The following is an 18,842-nucleotide window of genomic DNA, read 5'->3' on the forward strand; positions in this document are numbered from 1 at the left end:
GTATCGTTTCGGTATGGAGTATACTACATGAAGTATTGATCTCGAAGTCAAAATTCTGGCATCGTGACAACCCTACATCAGTATTCACAAATCTGCAACAACAAAAAAAAAAATGGAAGGCTGGCATTGATGTCACCAGTTTGTCACAACCCCCTATGTAGGTCACCTGATCCACAAATACAGACAGTAAAATTACATGTCCTGAGTTTTTGCTGCCCGGGCCCACAGCCCCCAAACGGATCTGTGTGCATCACGGCCTTGTGAATGGGGCCATATAAATGAATAGGTCTGTGTGCTAAATTACAGATAGCGCACGGACAAAAAAAAACACACCGGATGGTGACCACTATTGGCTCCAGGTAATGGCAATAAGCCGGTACTTAGGACAGACACTAAACCGTTCATCATTACAATTGAGAGAATCTGAAAATTCGTGTTTTTTTCACAGGTGAATTTTCTATTACAACATAGTACTTCCAGCATTTAAGATAATGGAGGCTGAAATGTTAAAATCCAGATTTCAACAAACTATCTTATATGGTGAGAATAAAGCTCATAATAGGAAAACCACAGTTTCGCTGAACTCACATTAAAAGTAAAAATAAACAATCCAGTGGCGACAGGAAGAATGAGAAGGGTCCATGTATCATCAGCGCTATTCATGAGTGCGCAGCTAGTTATACTCTACTGATGTCATATTTAACAGACCGGATCCAGTCTACAGCTCCAGCTACTTACAGTTTCATTACAAGTTCTTGTTGCCTCCCTGATGTAATACACGGTCAGTGCAACAGTATATACACAAGAAATCCAGTATCAGTAATTCTATGGAGTGGATTCTGACATATTATTGTTTAATCAGTAGCCAAGTACAGTCAATGATCCATTCTCTTACCGAACTAATTCATATGTTTCTCCAAGAAGAGGGTTGAATGGTTTTCCCGTACGTTCCCACTGTGATGCAACTGCTGAGACAGCGAAGGCAGCAACACACTAAGAAAGGTGTAAAATCATGATAAATTGGGTTACTGATTTGCATTAAGGAAAGTAAAAACATGGATTATGGGTGATACATTTAACAGTTTGGTTTAAAGGGGTTTTCCCCACTATAGAAAGCGATGTCTGTGATGAGCATATCACCAGAATACGTCATTCCTTCTTAAAACAAGCCTAATTCTAACCGATCCTCAAAATGCTGCTGATCGGTGGGACACCTAAGGGTATGTGCACATACACTAATTACGTCCGTAATATACGGACGTATTTCGGCCGCAAGTTCCGGACCGAACACAGTGCAGGGAGCCGGGCTCCTAGCATCATAGTTATGTACGATGCTAGGAGTCCCTGCCTCTCCGTGGAACTACTGTCCCGTACTGAAAACATGATTACAGTACGGGACAGTTGTCCTGCAGCGAGGCAGGGACTCCTAGCATCGTACATAACTATGATGCTAGGAGCCCAGCTCCCTGCACTGTGTTCGGTCCGGGACTTCCGGCCGAAATACGTCCGTCCATTACGGACGTTAATGTGCTCGTGGGAACCCAGCCTAACAATCAAAGTGTTATGGCATGTCATAGCAATATGCCATAACAATACAACACAGGCATACCTCTTTAAAGAGGTTGTCCGGTTTATGAAAAGTAATGATATTTTTCACATAACTGAAAAGTTATAAGATTTTTCAAAAAACGTCCTGTATGAATTACTGAAAGTTTAAGATCTCCGCTTGTTGTTATTCAGTAGGAAGGACTCGATTGTAATACGCTCATGAGCCCTATAGCTGGGTTTACACTTTAGTAGATGGCTCCCACAAGACTAACATCCGAATTGGTCTGAGTTAGGGCCTGTTCACATCACCGTTGGCTTTCCGTTCCGGTGTTCCGTCGGAGGTTTACGTCGTGTGAACCCCGCAACGGAAAGTGAAAGTGAAACCTCAGCTTCCATTTCAGTCACCATTGATATTAATGGTGACGGAAACCTCGCTAATGGTTTCCGGCAAGTTTCCGGTTTTCTGACGGAATCAATAGCGCAGTCGACTCCGCTATTGATTCCGTCGGAAAACCGAAAACCTGCCGGAATTTATATCAATGGTGACTGAAACGGAAGCTGTGGTTTCACTTTCCGTTGCGGGGTTCACCCGATGGAAACCTCAGACAGAACCCCGGAACGGAAAGCAAACGGTGATGTGAACAGGCCCTTAGCGGTTTCTACAAATAGATATTTTGCTTTGATGCAATTTGCGTAGAAAAATAACTCTGCTATTCCCCCGAAATAGATTTTCTAATCCAATCACTGTTTGCCAGATAAAATTATGCAGACGACGATGGTTTCATGGGGAGGTTGTGTTTGTTTTTGTTTTTTTTAGCAGTTCCGATCATTTCCCAATCTAATGGATCCAATTATTTTGCCCATTTACAAATCTCTTCAGCGTGCCATATGAGGTCATCCCAGCCTGAAGCTTTATGGAAGAATGTCACGAGATGCTCTCAGCATTTATCATTCCAACAAGCAGGAGGGGATGATCTTCCACATTGGATAGCAGTACTATTCTAGTTCTATGACCATTTTCTACACAGGTTTAAAAAAAATGAATAAATATAGAGACAAAGATTATCCTGAAAAATCACCTGCATTCGTTCCATGGGGTCTGAACATTGATTTGCTTTATTAATGAGGTATGTGTGCTCCATATACTCGGACAGGCGTTGTAGAAAGCTCAGCGGTTCATTGAATATGACAGGCATTGTGATCTTGGATAATTCCTGTAATATGCAGAACAAACACAATTGCATTACTGTTAAAAGCATTATCGATTTATGAGGACTTCCATTTTACTTATGCACAAATAATATATATTTAGGTATAGTACTGAAGCGTCACACTTTTCTTCAAAGTCTGCCTTCAGAAACAACTGTATAAACTGCAGTTTTTTTACTATAACATAAAAGACATTTTCTTATGAACGCCAGAAGCACACAAGAATAAAAGTAAATATAACATTTATCCTGAGGTCATCACTGCCCGGACTCTCCCGCGGCCACCAGCAATGAGTTGTAAAGGGCATATGTTCTCTTATCGCCAATTCAGCTCTTCAAAGACATAGGATGTGAATAGCCAATAGAGAGGAGGTGCAGTGATGACATCATGATAAATGTAGATTTATGTTCTCCTTGAGTGCGCTGCCAGACTTCTATTACGTTTTAGTAAAATATTATTTCAAATAGATTAATGTAGTGTCCTAACACTTCTTTAAGGTCATCATTTTTAGTACTAGACATGAGTCGCTTATGTGAAAATTCATAAAGAACACACCTAATCGTAACAAAACAGAAAGTGACCTGTCCTCGTCACCATCACTTACCAGCAGGAAAAAGGAGTTCTATTACAGTAAAAATGTTATAATCCAGCATAAAAGGTGCTGAATTATCAGATATTCTGGGTTGTCGGAGTCAGAGAAACGTATATAAAACACTAACTTGTAAGGATAGAGAACTTTCGGGAAGAAGTTTAAAAACAAAAACGCTAAAATAATATGCTACAATACAATTCAGTTTTTTTTTTGTTTAGATGGATTTCCTATTTTGTTTTCTCTGCAGTCTTCGGAACTTCCATGTTTCTATTAGAGTTCTGTGCTGCATTCTGTAAATCAGTAGTGAGCCTATGGAAATACAGTAGAAAGGATGTTTAATGGGAACAGCCAGATCTCGAATGCTTCCTCTGTGTCAATTGCCATTTCGCCTACTATGCAACTTCACCCTTTAATGCTCTGGAGGTTATGGTATAGATATAATCACCGTGCAGATACCATCCAATTGTAGGTTAAAATGGTCTATATGCTTCTTTTCATCGAACGCACATAGCGCAGCCTCTGGAAAAACGAGACGCTGACAGATTGGATATAATACTAAGCACTTTTTGACTATGTATTTCACGTTTAATTGCGGCTTGTTCTTTATTCACAATAGTTATCTTAACAGTTACCAATTAGGGTATGTTCACACGTTAACCAAATACGGAGCTGTTTTTAGGGCTGTTTTTCAATGGAGTCAATGAAAAACAGCTCCAAAAACAGCTGAAGTAGTGACATGCACTTTTTTTTCGCGGCCGTTTTCTTACGTGGATGTTTTGAAGAACGGGCACATATAAAACGCCCCGTCAAATCAGAACGCCGTTTTTCCCTTTGAATTCAATGGGCAGATGTTTGGAGGCGTTCTGCTTCCGATTTTTCAGCTGTTTTTCTGGACGTTTATGGCCCGAAAAACGGCTTAAAACAGGTGGTGTGAACATACCCTTAGGCTGGATTCACACGAGCATGTTCGGTCCATAAAGGACGGAACGTATTTCGGCCGCATGTCCCAGACCGAACACAGTGCAGGGAACCAGGCTCCTAGCATCATCGTTATGTACGACGCTAGGAGTCCCTGCCTCTCCGTGGAACTACTGTCCCGTACTGAAAACATGATTACAGTATGGGACAGTTGTCCCGCAGCGAGGCAGGGACTCCTAGCATCGTACATAACTATGATGCTAGTAGCCCGGCCCCCTGCAGTGTGTTCGGTCCGGGACTTGCGGCCGAAATACGTTCCGTCCTTTACGGACCGAACATGCTCGTGTGAATCCAGCCTTAGACTGCAAGCTCCTGAAAACAGACAAACCCATCATTCTTCACTGTATTGGGCATCACAGAATATGTTGATGCATTACAGATACAAGAACTATAAAAGGTAATACTACTTACAAGAAAAAACAAAAGAACACAAAAGTGGGAAAACTAATAACGTTCTAACGCCAGACTTCTGGCGTAGAAATGTTGCAAATGTCCCAAAATTGCAACTTTTGTGCTGTTTCCTCCACTCTTGCCATTCTTTAATTCAAATGAATTTTATTAAAAAGTTTCACAGACAAAAGAAAACAAAAAGGAGCATCAAAATCAACCTGGTCTCATAATAGCAAAAACATTGGAGGACATTTACAAGCCAAGAAATACTCAGGATATTAGAAAGTATAAAAATGTGGCATAGGAAATTTCCATTACATTAAGTCCAATACATGGTGAATTATGAACAAACTAACGTGTCATGTCATTAGATGAAGCACGTTCATGACAGTGTACAATAAATACACAAGTACAGAGTATACAAACAGCAACACAGTAACAGAAACAGTAGAATTACTGTGAACAAGCCTAACAGGGCTTTAGTGAATAAGGTCTTGGGCAAAATGTGGAACTTGTCAAAGCTAACCAATATTTATTAAAAGACGTAAAATAGAGAAATTCCCGACTCTTGCCATTCTTTAATTAAAGTGGGCAGAGCTTAGTGGAAGGGGTCGAGGCCACCCTGGCCTGACGCATTTACTATAATTTACGCAAGAAACTAGTCTCAATTATATGGCTTCCATAGATTTTATTCAGTGTAGTACGGACAGCCTAAGATGCGTCAAATTTATTAACAGGCATCTTAATAAATTGGTTGTATCTTACTCTTTAGTTTTTTTGTTTTTTTTAAGAAGACTGGCGCAATCTCCCCAAAAATGTGGAAAACTACTAAGTATTAAGCATTTCTGTACAATAATATTCTATTGTATTTGTCATTCCAATGACTTTTGAAATGTCTCTGTGGAGATTAAGAAACAAAAAAGCCAGAAACACGTCTGTGCCTCATGGCGGAAGAGAAATGTGGATTTTAATGGCTTTAATTGAACAGATGGTAGAGTAGTATGTGCTTACCATTCCAATGCACTTTCTTAAAATACTCCAAATACTGAAATCATTTCTGGAAAACATTGGGGATGGCAATGTCGTTCTGCCAAAAGAAACAGTTTGTTCAGCCATGGGAAAGATTACAGTTCACAAGTATAAATCATCATTTTATTAACTATATAAGTAGCTCTGGACTATAATACAGTAGTATGTAGCTCATAATCAGTATTACATTGCACACTTAACAAACTTTGCATGAATCAATAGTATAGATGTATATAAGAAACTTTATAATACATGTTATTAGTGAAAAATGCCTTTCTTTCTCAACCTATCAGCCCCCCCCCCCCCCCAACTGTGCTCTCACAATAAACTTACAGCTTTTACCATCTCCAAGACGATTTATCAGCTCACTGAAGGATCAGGTTAGAGCTGCCCAAAGAAGTCAATGGAGAGGGGAGGGGAGGAGGGAGTAGAGAAAGGGCTCAGACAAGCGTGATTCTCGTACATGTACTGTGCGTTGAAACAACGCACAGCACACAAACACATTGATTTCAATGCGGCAATTCACGCATACAGTGTTTTTCACGCAACAAGTAATCATTGCGTGAAACTCACTGCATGTCCTATGTCAATGTTGAAGTCAATGGGTGCGTGAATACCAAGGACAACACACGGACGCACATCCGAGTTTCACGCATCAATTACATTTAAAGAAAAATGCTTGCAGGTACGTGAAAAACACATGCCACAGGCAAAGCACAGTGTGCAGTATATAGCTCAGTGGGTGGATCTTCATGAACACACATATGACCGCTTATTCTGAAAAGACACCTAATGGGACAGGTACACTTTATTATATGTATATCTTAAATTAATTCATTTCTAGATAAAAATCAATGTACAAAGTTATATTGTTCTTTACTATTAACAGATGATATGTAAATACACACGGTAGCTGCAGCAAAAGGGCAAGTGTGAAACTTACTACTGGCCACTTGACAATCTCCAGGCTGTACTGCTGACTGTTTTAGCTCTCTAAAGACAGGGATCCAGTGTATGGCAACACAAAGCTCTTGTCTCTTGGGACTTGTATATGAATGTAGAGGTTATGTCATTTGTAAGCACTGTATGTTTCTAGGCAATATATGTTTAAACGATCAACACATTTTCCCCCATTTTCATTTACATTTTCCAATTATGATTATAACTAGATCATTAGTTTGCTCCATTACGGTCACATTAAACACATAATTCCATAGTGCAGCGCACCTTCATAGTCCATCTAAAGGAGGGGTCTCAAACAAGCGGCACGCATGCGGCCCCTGAGGTTGTCACCTGCGACCCACGGGGCACCGAAGCTCCCTCGGTAGAGGAGAGAGCATGCCGAAGGAGGAGCGTGCTGGCGCTCCTTCATGAAGATCGTGCAACCCCCCTGTTGATGGCGCCTCACACACCCCTCTCACTGTAGTTAACTCCCTCTAAGATTGGAATCCACAGCTAGAGCGTCGGCAACGCTCTGGCTGGGGAATCCACTCCTAGAGGAAGTCCCAATGGAGCTTATTTATAGGGGGTGTGTGTGGGGCATATCTACGGGGGGGAGCACTGTGGCATTGTCTACGGGGGGCACTGTGGCATTGTCTACGGGGGGGGCTGCCCAATCTTGCCATTATTGTGTCTGCCAAACGCTGCCAACTGAGTAGCCAGACTGCATTTAGCGACACTAAAACTGGATTGTTAAATAAGCACGTGGAGTAAACTCGCAGATTTGCGGGAACTTTAAACATAGCGGTATTATTATAGTATTTCAAATAATGAATTGATCAACAATAATTTTGTACTGCATCAAATTAGAAAAGTATTGCGGCCCATCAACTTCACATTTTTTCTATGTGCGGCCCACTTACCCGGCCGAATTTGGGACCCATGGTCTAAAGTATACTAGTCTGTAGAGTATTTTTAACCCCTTAGTGACCAGCCCATTTTAGGCCTTAATGACCAAGCTATTTTATTCGTTTTTCTATAGTCGCATTCAAAGAGCTATAACGTTTTTATTTTTTCGTCTACATAGCTGTATGAGGACTTGTTTTTTGCGGGATTAGTTGTGCTTTTTAATGGCACCATTTTTGGGTACATATAATTTTTATATTAACTTTTATTAACCTTTTTGTGGGGGATTATAAAAAAAACTGAAATTCCGCCATTGTTCTATGCGTTTTTAAATTGACGCCGTTCACTGTGCGACGTAATTAACATGTGACCTTTATTCTATGGGTCGGTACGATTACGGCGATACCACATATGTAGAGGTTTTTTTTATGTTTTACGACTTTTGCACAATAAAAACACTTTTGAACTAAAATTATTTGTTTTTGCATCGTCGCTTTCCAAGAGCCGTAATTTTTTTATTTTTCCATCAATGTAGTGATTTTTTGGGCTTGTTTTCTGCGGAACAAGACGTAGTTTTGAATGGTACTGTTTTGGGGTACATGGGACTTATTGATTCATTTTTATTATGACTTTTTTGGGGGGCAATGGAAAAAAATTGCAATTTCGCCATAGTTTTTGGCGTTTTTTTTATGGTGTTCACTTTGCGGTTTAAATTACATATTAACTTTATTAATGGAGTCATTACGGTCGCGGCGATACCACATATGTGTACTTTTTTTTTTTTTTACACTTTTACTAAATAAAACCACTTTTTATGGAAAAAAATGGATTTATTTTTTTACTGTACTTTTTATTAATAATCTTTATTTCACTTTGATGACTTATTTTATTAGTCCCACTAGGGGACTTTACTGTGCGATGTTCCGATCGCTGCTATAATGCTCTGGTATACTTCGTATACCAGAGCATTATTGCCTGTCAGTGTAAATCTGACAGGCAATCTGTTAGGACGTGCCTCCGGCGCGTCCTAACAGGCATATGTCCAGGGCAGACCTCGGGGCTTTTATCAGTCCCCCGGCTGCCATGACACCCCATCGGAGACCCGCGATTGCATTCGCGGGCCGCCGATGGGTGACAGAGGGAGCGCACTCCCTCTGTAAACAAAGTTAAATGCCGCGGTCGCTATTGACGGCGGCATTTAACGGGTTAAACGGCCGCGATCTAAGTAAACTTCGATCGCGGGCGTTGGAGCAGGAGCTCAGCTGTCATCAGACAGCAGAGCCCCGGCTCCTGCCTGCACGGGAGACCCGTGCAGGACTTAGACTAGGCTGACGTGAAAAGGCGTCAGCCTAGCCTAAAGCCCAGTAGTGAATCACGTGAAAAGGCGTATTAGTGGTCACTAAGGGGTTAATCTTTCATTTGTACATTTGATTATAGGACGATTTATTGTTGCAGGCCACTGAGCGAATGCCACCAATTTTAATAGACAAGAATAGTTCTCTTTCATGCTACTCTGTTAATTCTGGTTTTAAAACAGTAGCTTTAATGGGATGCACTCCTTAGTTATTTTTTTTTCTGACTGCTGTTTTCCGCTGCAGTAAATACGACTGAAAATCCACGCGATTTGGAGCAAACATTTGAGCGGATTTCCCTGCAGTTTCTACAACAGTTACAGAATTTTTCTGCAGCTTATCCAACCCTTGTGAACAAACCCTAACTGTTAAAATGGTTTAGCTTTCAGCCAAAGCTAAAGAAACCATATAACAGCCAAAAGGTAGGAATAATAAATGTACACAATATTCCCAAAAAGGAAACTATAATAACTTGGTAGAGATGCATAAAGTTTCTTCACCGAACAGTTATAGACATGACCACACTACTAATTCCCGCGCATAGAGCGCTAAATTGTACACATCATATTACTCGGCCATTCTAGTCTAATGCCTCAAGCACAGGACATAGGTTGTATGCATTGACAATATAGATTACCACTGATAACCAGTATGTATATTCTTCTAAATAATTACATACATGACCATTAATTAGTAAAGGATTTCTTACTAATAATTTACCTTATATAGGAAAGAAAAGTTGTCAGGGGTAAAGACGCAGAGTCATGTTACCTTCAGATATGTGCGGACAACCAGCTTAGCATCAGGCTGCAATTTTGTAAAACTTCACAACATGATATACAGTGGAAATATTTTCCAAAATGAGTGCAAAGCGGACGCAGTTGCCTATAGCAACCATTAAGGTCGCGGATTTCGCTCTCCAAAGGGCATTTGAAAAATGAGGGTTGGAAGAGGAGTGGTTGTTCTGGACAACTGTGCCACTATTTCATTGCACAAGTTTCTGCTTTACAATGACCTTCAAGATTTTGTTCTTTGAAACATGCAGTAATACCAAACAAAAGATTCTGCGAATTAGACCTCAAAGCAGATATAAAAGGGTGGACATTAAAAAGCACCTATTGTACGGACCAGTGGCGTCACCGGGCGGATCCCCGGGCGACTGCCACATTTAATTGCATCTGCGTCCTCATTCACTGAGCTACAGGCCATGTTAGGCCTGCAACCTATAAGACGCTGAATCGCTCCGTACTACGCAAGTGTCCCGTCTCGGAATCTTATAGGCTGCAGGCCTAACATGGCTAAGGAGACTGTGTAGCTCTGTTCGTCGTGGGAACGGGGCAGGTGAGTACAAGTGTTTTTATTTCTTTGGGGGGCACTATCTACGAGGGGGCTGTGTGGCACTATCTACAAGTGACATGGCCTACAGGGGGCACTGTGCGGCAACTATCTACAAAGAGCACTATGTCTGACACTTATCTACAAGGGGAACTGTGCGGCACTCTCTATAAGGGGCATTGTGGCAGATAAGCCTCGTATTTCTGCCGCAGAACCACAGGTCAGAATGGCCTATGGCAAATCCGACCCATATGAATATAGCCTTACTGGTGGTGTTAAGCTTGGAACTTCACCTGACGGCAGACCCAGGTAAATGGCCTTTCACTAAAAATAGTTGAGTACCCCTGCTGTATACACTCATGACTATTCACATCTGGAGCCCCCATCACAGATTCCGTCACTTTTTTTTTTTTTTTTTTTAAATCAAACAAGTTTTTATTGAATAAACATCATACATTATACATCTCATGTAAATCAGAGAAGAACACATTTTCAGTTTTGTTACAGAATATCCAATACATTTAAAGTGAACCCCCGTCCCTTCCCCTCCAACTTAACTCTCCCCCCCCCCCCCCGCAGTACCTCCTTCTTTCCCTGGCTCTTCCAACCATTCTACTCAATGCATCATGCTGGCAAAGCAAAAATAAACCAACAAACAAAGGAAATATATTAAATCCCCTGGCCAAATGATCTTAAGAAGTCTCCTACTGCCCTGCCGTTCCATAGCTGTGTACCCATTTACCCCATTGTTTATCATATTTGTACATTGCCCCACGTTTCAAATATATCCGATGTTCCAAAGATACCATGTGATTAACATATCCAACCAGTTCAGACACCTCCGGGGGATCCGCTTGCAGCCAATATTTTGCTATAATTTTCCTTGCATGGTACAAAACCTTTTTAATAGACAGTAATTCAGTCCCATCTCCTCCCTCCTCCCCCATACAACCCAAGAGGAAGATCCTAGGGTCCAACGGGAAATCCCTCCCATATACCCTCGTTACCATACCTCTAACCTCCCTCCAGTATTCATTTAGCATTGGACAGCTCCAAAACATATGCTTTAAGTCCGCCCCGTCGAACGAACATCTGGGACACTCCTTCGTTGGTCTGAGCCTCATTTGCCATAACCTTAGGCGTCCTATACACCCTATGTAAGAGAAAAAGTTGCGACCTCCTGTGTGTTACACTAATGGAGAGTACTTTGGACGATTCAAGTATCTCCTCCCACTCGTCATCTGTTAAAATCCCCACGTCTTCTTCCCATTTACGTCTGATCTCCGCCAGCGGATCTCCAAGGAATTTGGAAAGAAACGTACCATATAGCACAGAGATAATCCCTTTTGTGTCCTTTGCCCCTAATACCTGTTCCACCACCCCCATAGTGGAGCAGCTCAAGTCCACCGATCTACTTTGGGCTTGTGCTGCATGACGTAATTAAAGGTATTGGTAGAACATCCGATGTGGGAATCCAAACTCCTCCTGCAATTCTGAGAACAGTTTGAGACTTCCTCCCTCATATAGCTGGTATAAATATCTGAGCCCTGTTTGTTCCCACTCCTGAAAACCGTCCAAGATATTGAATTCCCATAGGTATGGGTTGTCCCATATAGGCATGTAGTTGGAACACCCTGTAACGCCCAATAGTGTCTTATACTCCCACCATACCCTATGTATCAATAGCAAAGTCGGTTTCCCTCACGCCTCCCTCCGCAATTTATGAGACTCCGTGGCCTCCAGCATATCCGTGCGCTGACTCAAATAAAACAGCAGTTTCCCACTAGAGTCCCACTCTTCCAGCCTTTAAAGTGTTGCAGTTGACCCTCCAGATAATATATCCACGCATTTGGGATAGCTAAACCTCCCTGGTCCGTTGGCAATTGTAATTTTTCCAATTTGATCCTGGGGATCCCCCTTTTCCACACTAGGTCCTTAAACAGATTATGTATTCTTCTGAACCAGTACTTGGGCAACCACACTGGGGCATTATGCACAACATAAAGAACCTGAGGCATCATAATCATTTTAATCAGGTTTGCTCGACCTAACGCTGAAAGTGGCAGCCCAAGCCATATTTTGGTCTTATCTTTTAGTTTGTCCAATAATGGCTTCACATTTAGAGCGACAAAATCCTGCACCCTCGCCGAGACCTTAATCCCCAAATATTTAAACTCCGTGACACAAGGTACATTTATTCCCCCCACCTCCAATGGCGTATCTAGTGTCATAAGTGGCAACAGTGCCGACTTGTTCCAATTAATTTGCAGCGCCGAAAATCTACCAAACCTTTCCAATACAGTCATTATCACCGGCAGTGACCGGTCTACCTCTCCCAAGAACAACAAGATATCATCCGCATATAGTGCTATGTGCTCCTCCAAGTCCCCACAGCGAAACCCTTCTATACCCGGATGTTGCCTCACTACATTTGCCAGGGGTTCGATCGCCAGAACGAACAGTAACGGGGAAAGTGGGCAGCCCTGACGCGTCCCCCTCCCCAGCCCAAAAGAATCCGACATCATTCCATTGGCTCTGATTCTAGCTACCGGTTCCCTATACAGCAATTTTACCCATGTAATAAAATTCCTCCCAAAACCAAACCGCTCCAGAACAGCCCATAAGTACCCCCACTCCACACTATCAAACGCCTTAGCTGCGTCTAAAGACAGCACTGCCCTACACCGTGCGTCTCCAGCATCTGTCTGCAAGTTCAGGAATAATCTTCGTAGATTAACCGCTGTAGATCGTGATGGCATGAATCCCGACTGATCCGGGCCCACTACTGTAGTCACTACTCTTGTCAGCCTGTTAGCTAGGACCTTTGCCAAAATGTTAATGTCAGAGGGCAACAGGGATATTGATCGATACGAGTCAAGTTGTGTCCGGTCTTTCCCGTCTTTGGGAATAGCTACTATTGCGGCAGACGTCCCCTCGCAAAACTATCCTTGAACACCTCCAGTAACTCTGGCAGAAGCTCCCCCCATATGTTTTGTACAATTCGGTAGGTATGCCATCCATCCCTGGAGCCTTTTCATTCGCCATAGAACTCACCGCTTCCTGCAGTTCCTCCAAAGTAATTGACTCCTCCAGTAACTCCCTCTCCTCCTCCCCCAGAGTAACCCACGTCATACCTGCTAGATAGTCTGTCAGAAGATCCTCCGAGTAATCTACCCTGGAGCGATACAGCTCATTATAATATGATTTCAATACACCCAATATATCTCCTGTTTCCCCTACCAGTGCCCCTTCTGTATCCTGCAATTGGTGGATAAACGCCCCTTCCCGCGGAGGCCTAGCGATATTAGCCAACAATCTGCCCGTCATTTCTCCCTCCTCATAGTATTTTTGCTGCATAAACAATCTTTTATTAGCCGCTTGTTCCAGCTGATGTTCCCCAAGTAGTTTTTGGGCTACCTTCCACTGAGCCAGCGTTTCTGCCGTGTTATTGGCGATATGTCTTTCCTCGGTTAATGTCACCCTACCCGTCAGATGTTCACCCACTTGCCGCGATTTATTCTTTATGATCGTGATCTCCCTGATATAAACCCCCCTTATATTCGCCTTCATAGCATACCATAGGATATCCGTAGGAACCGTACCTTTATTAAACTCAAAATATTCCCGCAGGCTCGTAGTTATTTTCTCCTCCCCCACCAATTGTATCCAGAACGGATTCAGCCTCCAGTGCATTTTTAACCCCCCCACCTGCGGACTGGTTCGTACCTTCAGTAACATCGGGGAGTGATCAGACAGCGACCGTGGCAAATACTCCACCCCCTCCACACACCTAATCCCCAACCCGTTACTAAACATCAAATCTATTCGGGATAATGATCCATATGTAGATGACACACAAGAATATTGCGTAGTAGAGGGCCACTTCGCTCGCCATATATCCGTAAACCCAACCTCTGCCATATACTTCCCAAAACGCGTCAGATCAACATCTCCTACCCCCCCCCCCTTTTGGAAACTTATCGCGCACTTTGTCCATTATGTTGTTGAAGTCCCCCATTAGTATGATCGGAACCACAGGCCAACCAGCCAGCCGCTCCAACACCTCTCGTATTGGAACCACAGAGTACGGGGGAGGCACATACAGCACCACAATTATACATTCCTAGTTACATAATTTACAATGTACCCCTACATACCTGCCCTCCCCATCCCTAAAGGAAGCCAAACAGCAGATTCCGTCACTTTTAATAAAAATAGTGCAGCATACAGCAATTTATTTTTTTCCAGGAAAACGACAGATACCATGATAGAACCCGACAGGCCCTATTGTAAGTCAATGAGGACAGTGATGTGATATATCCGTCACAGCTTCAATTCCAGATTTTTCTGCTCTTCTGACAGAACAAAACAATGGAATTCAAAACTCATTATTCAAAAGTGCATTCCAGTAACAGTGATGTAGTTACAACCAAATAAAACTATATACATTACAGCCTCATTTATTTTTTGGGGGGTAAAAGAATATCATCAAGCCTTTTATTGCATTTAGTAAAATGCTAAAACGATTACAGACACCCAACAACTAAATATACATGGGCAATTCATAAAAAATATAAACAGGAGCTCAGGAACCAATCAAAAACAATCTCAAGAGATGAAGTAGTGAAGTGGCCATAATACTCTAAAAATAAAGAACACACTTTTCCACATAGACCGCTACTGCTTGTCTAATAGAGAACATATAGTGCTCTCACATTTAGGGTATGTTCACACGCTGAGCCAAAAACGTCTGAAAATACGGAGCTGTTTTCAAGGGAAAACAGCACCTGATTTTCAGACGTTTTTTGAGCAACTCACGTTTTTCGCGCCGTTTTTTCGGCCGCTTTTGGAGCTGTTTTCAATAGAGTCCATGAGAAAACGGCTCCAAAAACGTCCCAAGAAGTGTCCTGCACTTCTTTTGGCGAGGCTGTAATTTTACGCGTCGTCTTTTGACAGCTGTCAAACGACGACGCGTTAATTACAGGTCGTCTGCACAGTACGTCGGCAAACCCATTCAAATGAATGGGCAGATGTTTGCTGACGTATTGGAGCCGTATTTTCAGACGTAAAACAAGGCATAATACGCCTCGTTTACGTCTGAAAATAGGTCGTGTGAACCCAGCCTTACACTACCTATTACTAACTACAAGCCATAAAATTTCAGGTGATAATGTTGACCACCTCTCTTTTTCATGGAAATAAATGATAATTATGTAGATGACACACACCCCCTAAACATCACAGACTAGCAGCATAAACGTTTTATTACGCTGCGGTCATGTAATACTATATAGACTATTACATAAAAAAATATCTCCACCCAAAACTACTTCTGTAGCGGTCACCGGCTTTCAAGGTCCATTGACCACAGATCCAGAACATCGGATGGCTGAAGAGAACTCAAGGGAGGGGAGCTTAGTTATCAACATTTCTATGCCAGTTTTCTAGCATAGGAAGGGGGCACGGCCACAGAAGCCCGACAAAATTTATTATAATTTACGCCACAAAACCGGTGTAAATTGCAGTGGAAATCTACACAAACTCCTAGCTGTCGTATATGTCACGCTATGAGGCATAGCAGAGTAGACGCCCGTGCTGGGCCGCTACCTTGTCCCTCCAAGATTAGACTACCCCCCCTAACAACTACTTTCCCAACTAGGCTCAGAAAAACTCAAAATATCAGAGGAAATTTTTAACATTTCAGCTCTGGGGCCTGCAGAATTAGAAATGCAGCTCTGCCGTATAATACCAGTTGTAACACATTGAGATAAGCAATGTATTTACAAAATTATTTAGATTAACTATATGTAAATTGTTCGGTATTGGTTCAGAGTGCACTAGACTTATAGGAGGTGCACGAATAGGGTCCCAACCCAATCGTATGTAGAGAAGTATTCGGCACACAGACAAATGTGGTTCATAAATTCTTATTATATTGTATTCAAATGCCATGGGCGGAGTGCGTGCAACGTTTCGGTCCAAAAAGACCGTCAGGCACTAGAGGTGTACAAAATATTACACGTAAGTATATAGGCATCATTTCTGCACAATATGTGTATCATATCTCATAACACAAATGAAGTAGCAATTTATCGAGACAAGAGATTAAAAAATAAATAATAAAGTATAAAAATAAGACAAGAACAGAATTCATATGCAAAACACATACAGGGTTCATACTTTGTCAATACCTATGCATATATGGCATTACAATTGATGCAAAAAACGTAAACAATCAAAAGCATGAGCATGTGTATGCCAAACGGAAGACATCACATCCGGGGCACTATATCCAAGGCCAAAGGTGTAATTAAAGCTAGACTATCTCTCAGAGACCATGTTTAAATCATATAATGACTTGATGAACAAGAGTAATCCTCTACAGCTACCACGTGTATATTCAAGGAGATGCATCTGGGTAAACTTAGAATAACTAATAGTGTTATGTCGGTAATCAAAATATGCCAAGATTCTGTGACTGGAAACAACACTGTAGAGCACACAATGACACGTATATAATGCAAGATATCCAATGATCCTGTAGACGCTCCCTCTATCTGGTTCCCATACTCAGGAAAAATGAATATCGTAGCGTAGAAAATGATACAAACATAATGCAACACATAATGCAAAGCAGTTGCGTTGTTGGTATACTGACTGTATCCTTATATCATGGAGAGCATAGAATCTATACAGTAAAACATGTAAACTTATATGTGGTGCTCTGTATGGCTCGTAGAGACACTGCCCCATCCGTACTACTTAATGGGGTGCTGCATATGTGTCCTCAATATAAAACACTAGTTACCCCTATTTCATAATGACTGTCCTGGAGTGGGCAGCGTGCATGTTGTATCCAAGTTAGTATGTGATACATAGTGGCGGCAGGAGAGAGGCTGCAACGGGTGTAGGGATTTCAATAAAATTGGATATAGTGGATATAGGATGTGATGTCTTCCGTTTGGCATACACATGCTCGTGCTTTTGATTGTTTACGTTTTTTGCATCAAATGTAATGCCATATATGCATAGGTATTGACAAAGTATGAACCCTGTATGTGTTTTGCATATGAATTCTGTTCTTGTCTTATTTTTATACTTTATTTATTTTTTAATCTCTTGTCTCGATAAATTGCTACTTCATTTCGGTTATGAGATATGATACACATATTGTGAAGAAATGATGCCTAGATACTTACGTGTAATATTTTGTACACCTCTAGTGCCCGACGAAGGTCTTTTTGGACCGAAACGTTGCACGCACTCCGCCCATGGCATTTGAATACAATATAATAAAACTAAAGAATTTATGAACCACATTTGTCTGTGTGCCGAATACTTCTCTACCTACGATTGGGTTGGGACCCTATTCGTGCACCTCCTATAAAAGTCTAGTGCACTCTGAACCAATACCGACCAGTTTCCCATTCAGATTTGCACAGACGAGAAAATGACTACTTCCATCTTCTCCTACAATCAAGAATAGACGGAAGACATCCTATCCCGGGTTACAATCTCCAGGGACTTTCTACAAACACCACCGGCAGAGGTCCGCACTCGTGATCTAGAAAGAACCTCCAGACGCCTGATAAATCAGGAATTACATAGCGCGATGCTAGCTGAGTATGTAAGAGTACAACGAATACCGAGGGGCCTTAGAGTGCCCATAAGACCGACCATGTTTAATGAAGACCATGAAAACTGCACGCAGTTCGAACAGATATTGAACAAGTGTTCACTGGATCTGATGACTGACTATATCACACCTACAGAAGAGTGTTACAGAGTTGAAGAAACAAACCACGATGGCTGAGCAACAGATGAGGAGTACCATGTCTGTGGCGGATTACAATGCCTTTGATAAGCTGAAAACGACTCAATGCACACAGAATTGAGATAAAACAACAGAAGAGGAAGAAATTCCAGAGGGACCTGGATGACTATAACAATCAAAGGGTCTACAAATGGCACGAGGGATATACAGGTGGCAGACCAGCACGTAGAGGAGCGTACAACTCCTCAGGGTCTTCCTACTCGGGATCAGGAGGCGAAGGGAACGACTATCAACAAAGAAGACCATATGGGGGTCGTTTTTTAGGCCAGCGACGGGGCAGACACCCAAGAAGAGGACGAGGTGAGGCGGAAAAACAGCCAAGAAGACATCAACCAGGCGATGGAGACGAGATCGCAGGTATGACTCCAACATCACAGTCACTGGTAGTTAACATTTCTTCCAAGACTCTAAGTCCAGCACAGTTACTTCTCCTCCAAAAAGGCCTGTCCTTCTGCCCCTCGTACAGATACGATTTGTTCCAGCTCGATATGGCCCTCAATCGTTTCTTCAGATCCCTACGCCTCCGGGTCTACTTCTCCAATATGGGGACAACAATCAACTCCATTGAGAGTCCTTCTGTGACCTCCCGAGACTTTGGACTAAGAAACAAGAGTTTCTTCAACCCTCCAAAGAACTCACCGGCATTGGAGACATTCATTAATCTGGTCCACAGAGATGTGGACAGGTTTAACCATGACTTCAGATTGGGCCAATATAAATGCCAGGCCAA

General features: G+C 42.1%; 1 protein-coding gene across 4 annotated transcripts in view; it reads right to left on the reverse strand.

Moving 5' to 3' along the window:
* OSBPL1A (oxysterol binding protein like 1A) overlaps positions 1–18,842 on the reverse strand; it is a 161,875-nt gene that overhangs the window by 22,976 nt on the left and 120,057 nt on the right. For 3 of the 4 annotated variants that reach the window (XM_075828344.1, XM_075828348.1, XM_075828347.1), the window contains 3 exons: positions 5,729–5,804; positions 2,628–2,762; positions 896–993 (listed from right to left, as the gene is read on the reverse strand). In XM_075828344.1, coding sequence (XP_075684459.1) covers positions 896–993; positions 2,628–2,762; positions 5,729–5,804 — 309 coding nt within the window. The remainder of the gene's footprint in view (positions 1–895; positions 994–2,627; positions 2,763–5,728; positions 5,805–18,842) is intronic. The other variant, XM_075828346.1, reaches the window with a different exon arrangement.

This window comes from Rhinoderma darwinii, chromosome 5 (genome assembly GCF_050947455.1).
Source record: "Rhinoderma darwinii isolate aRhiDar2 chromosome 5, aRhiDar2.hap1, whole genome shotgun sequence".
Classification (NCBI taxonomy): Eukaryota; Metazoa; Chordata; class Amphibia; order Anura; family Rhinodermatidae; genus Rhinoderma; species Rhinoderma darwinii.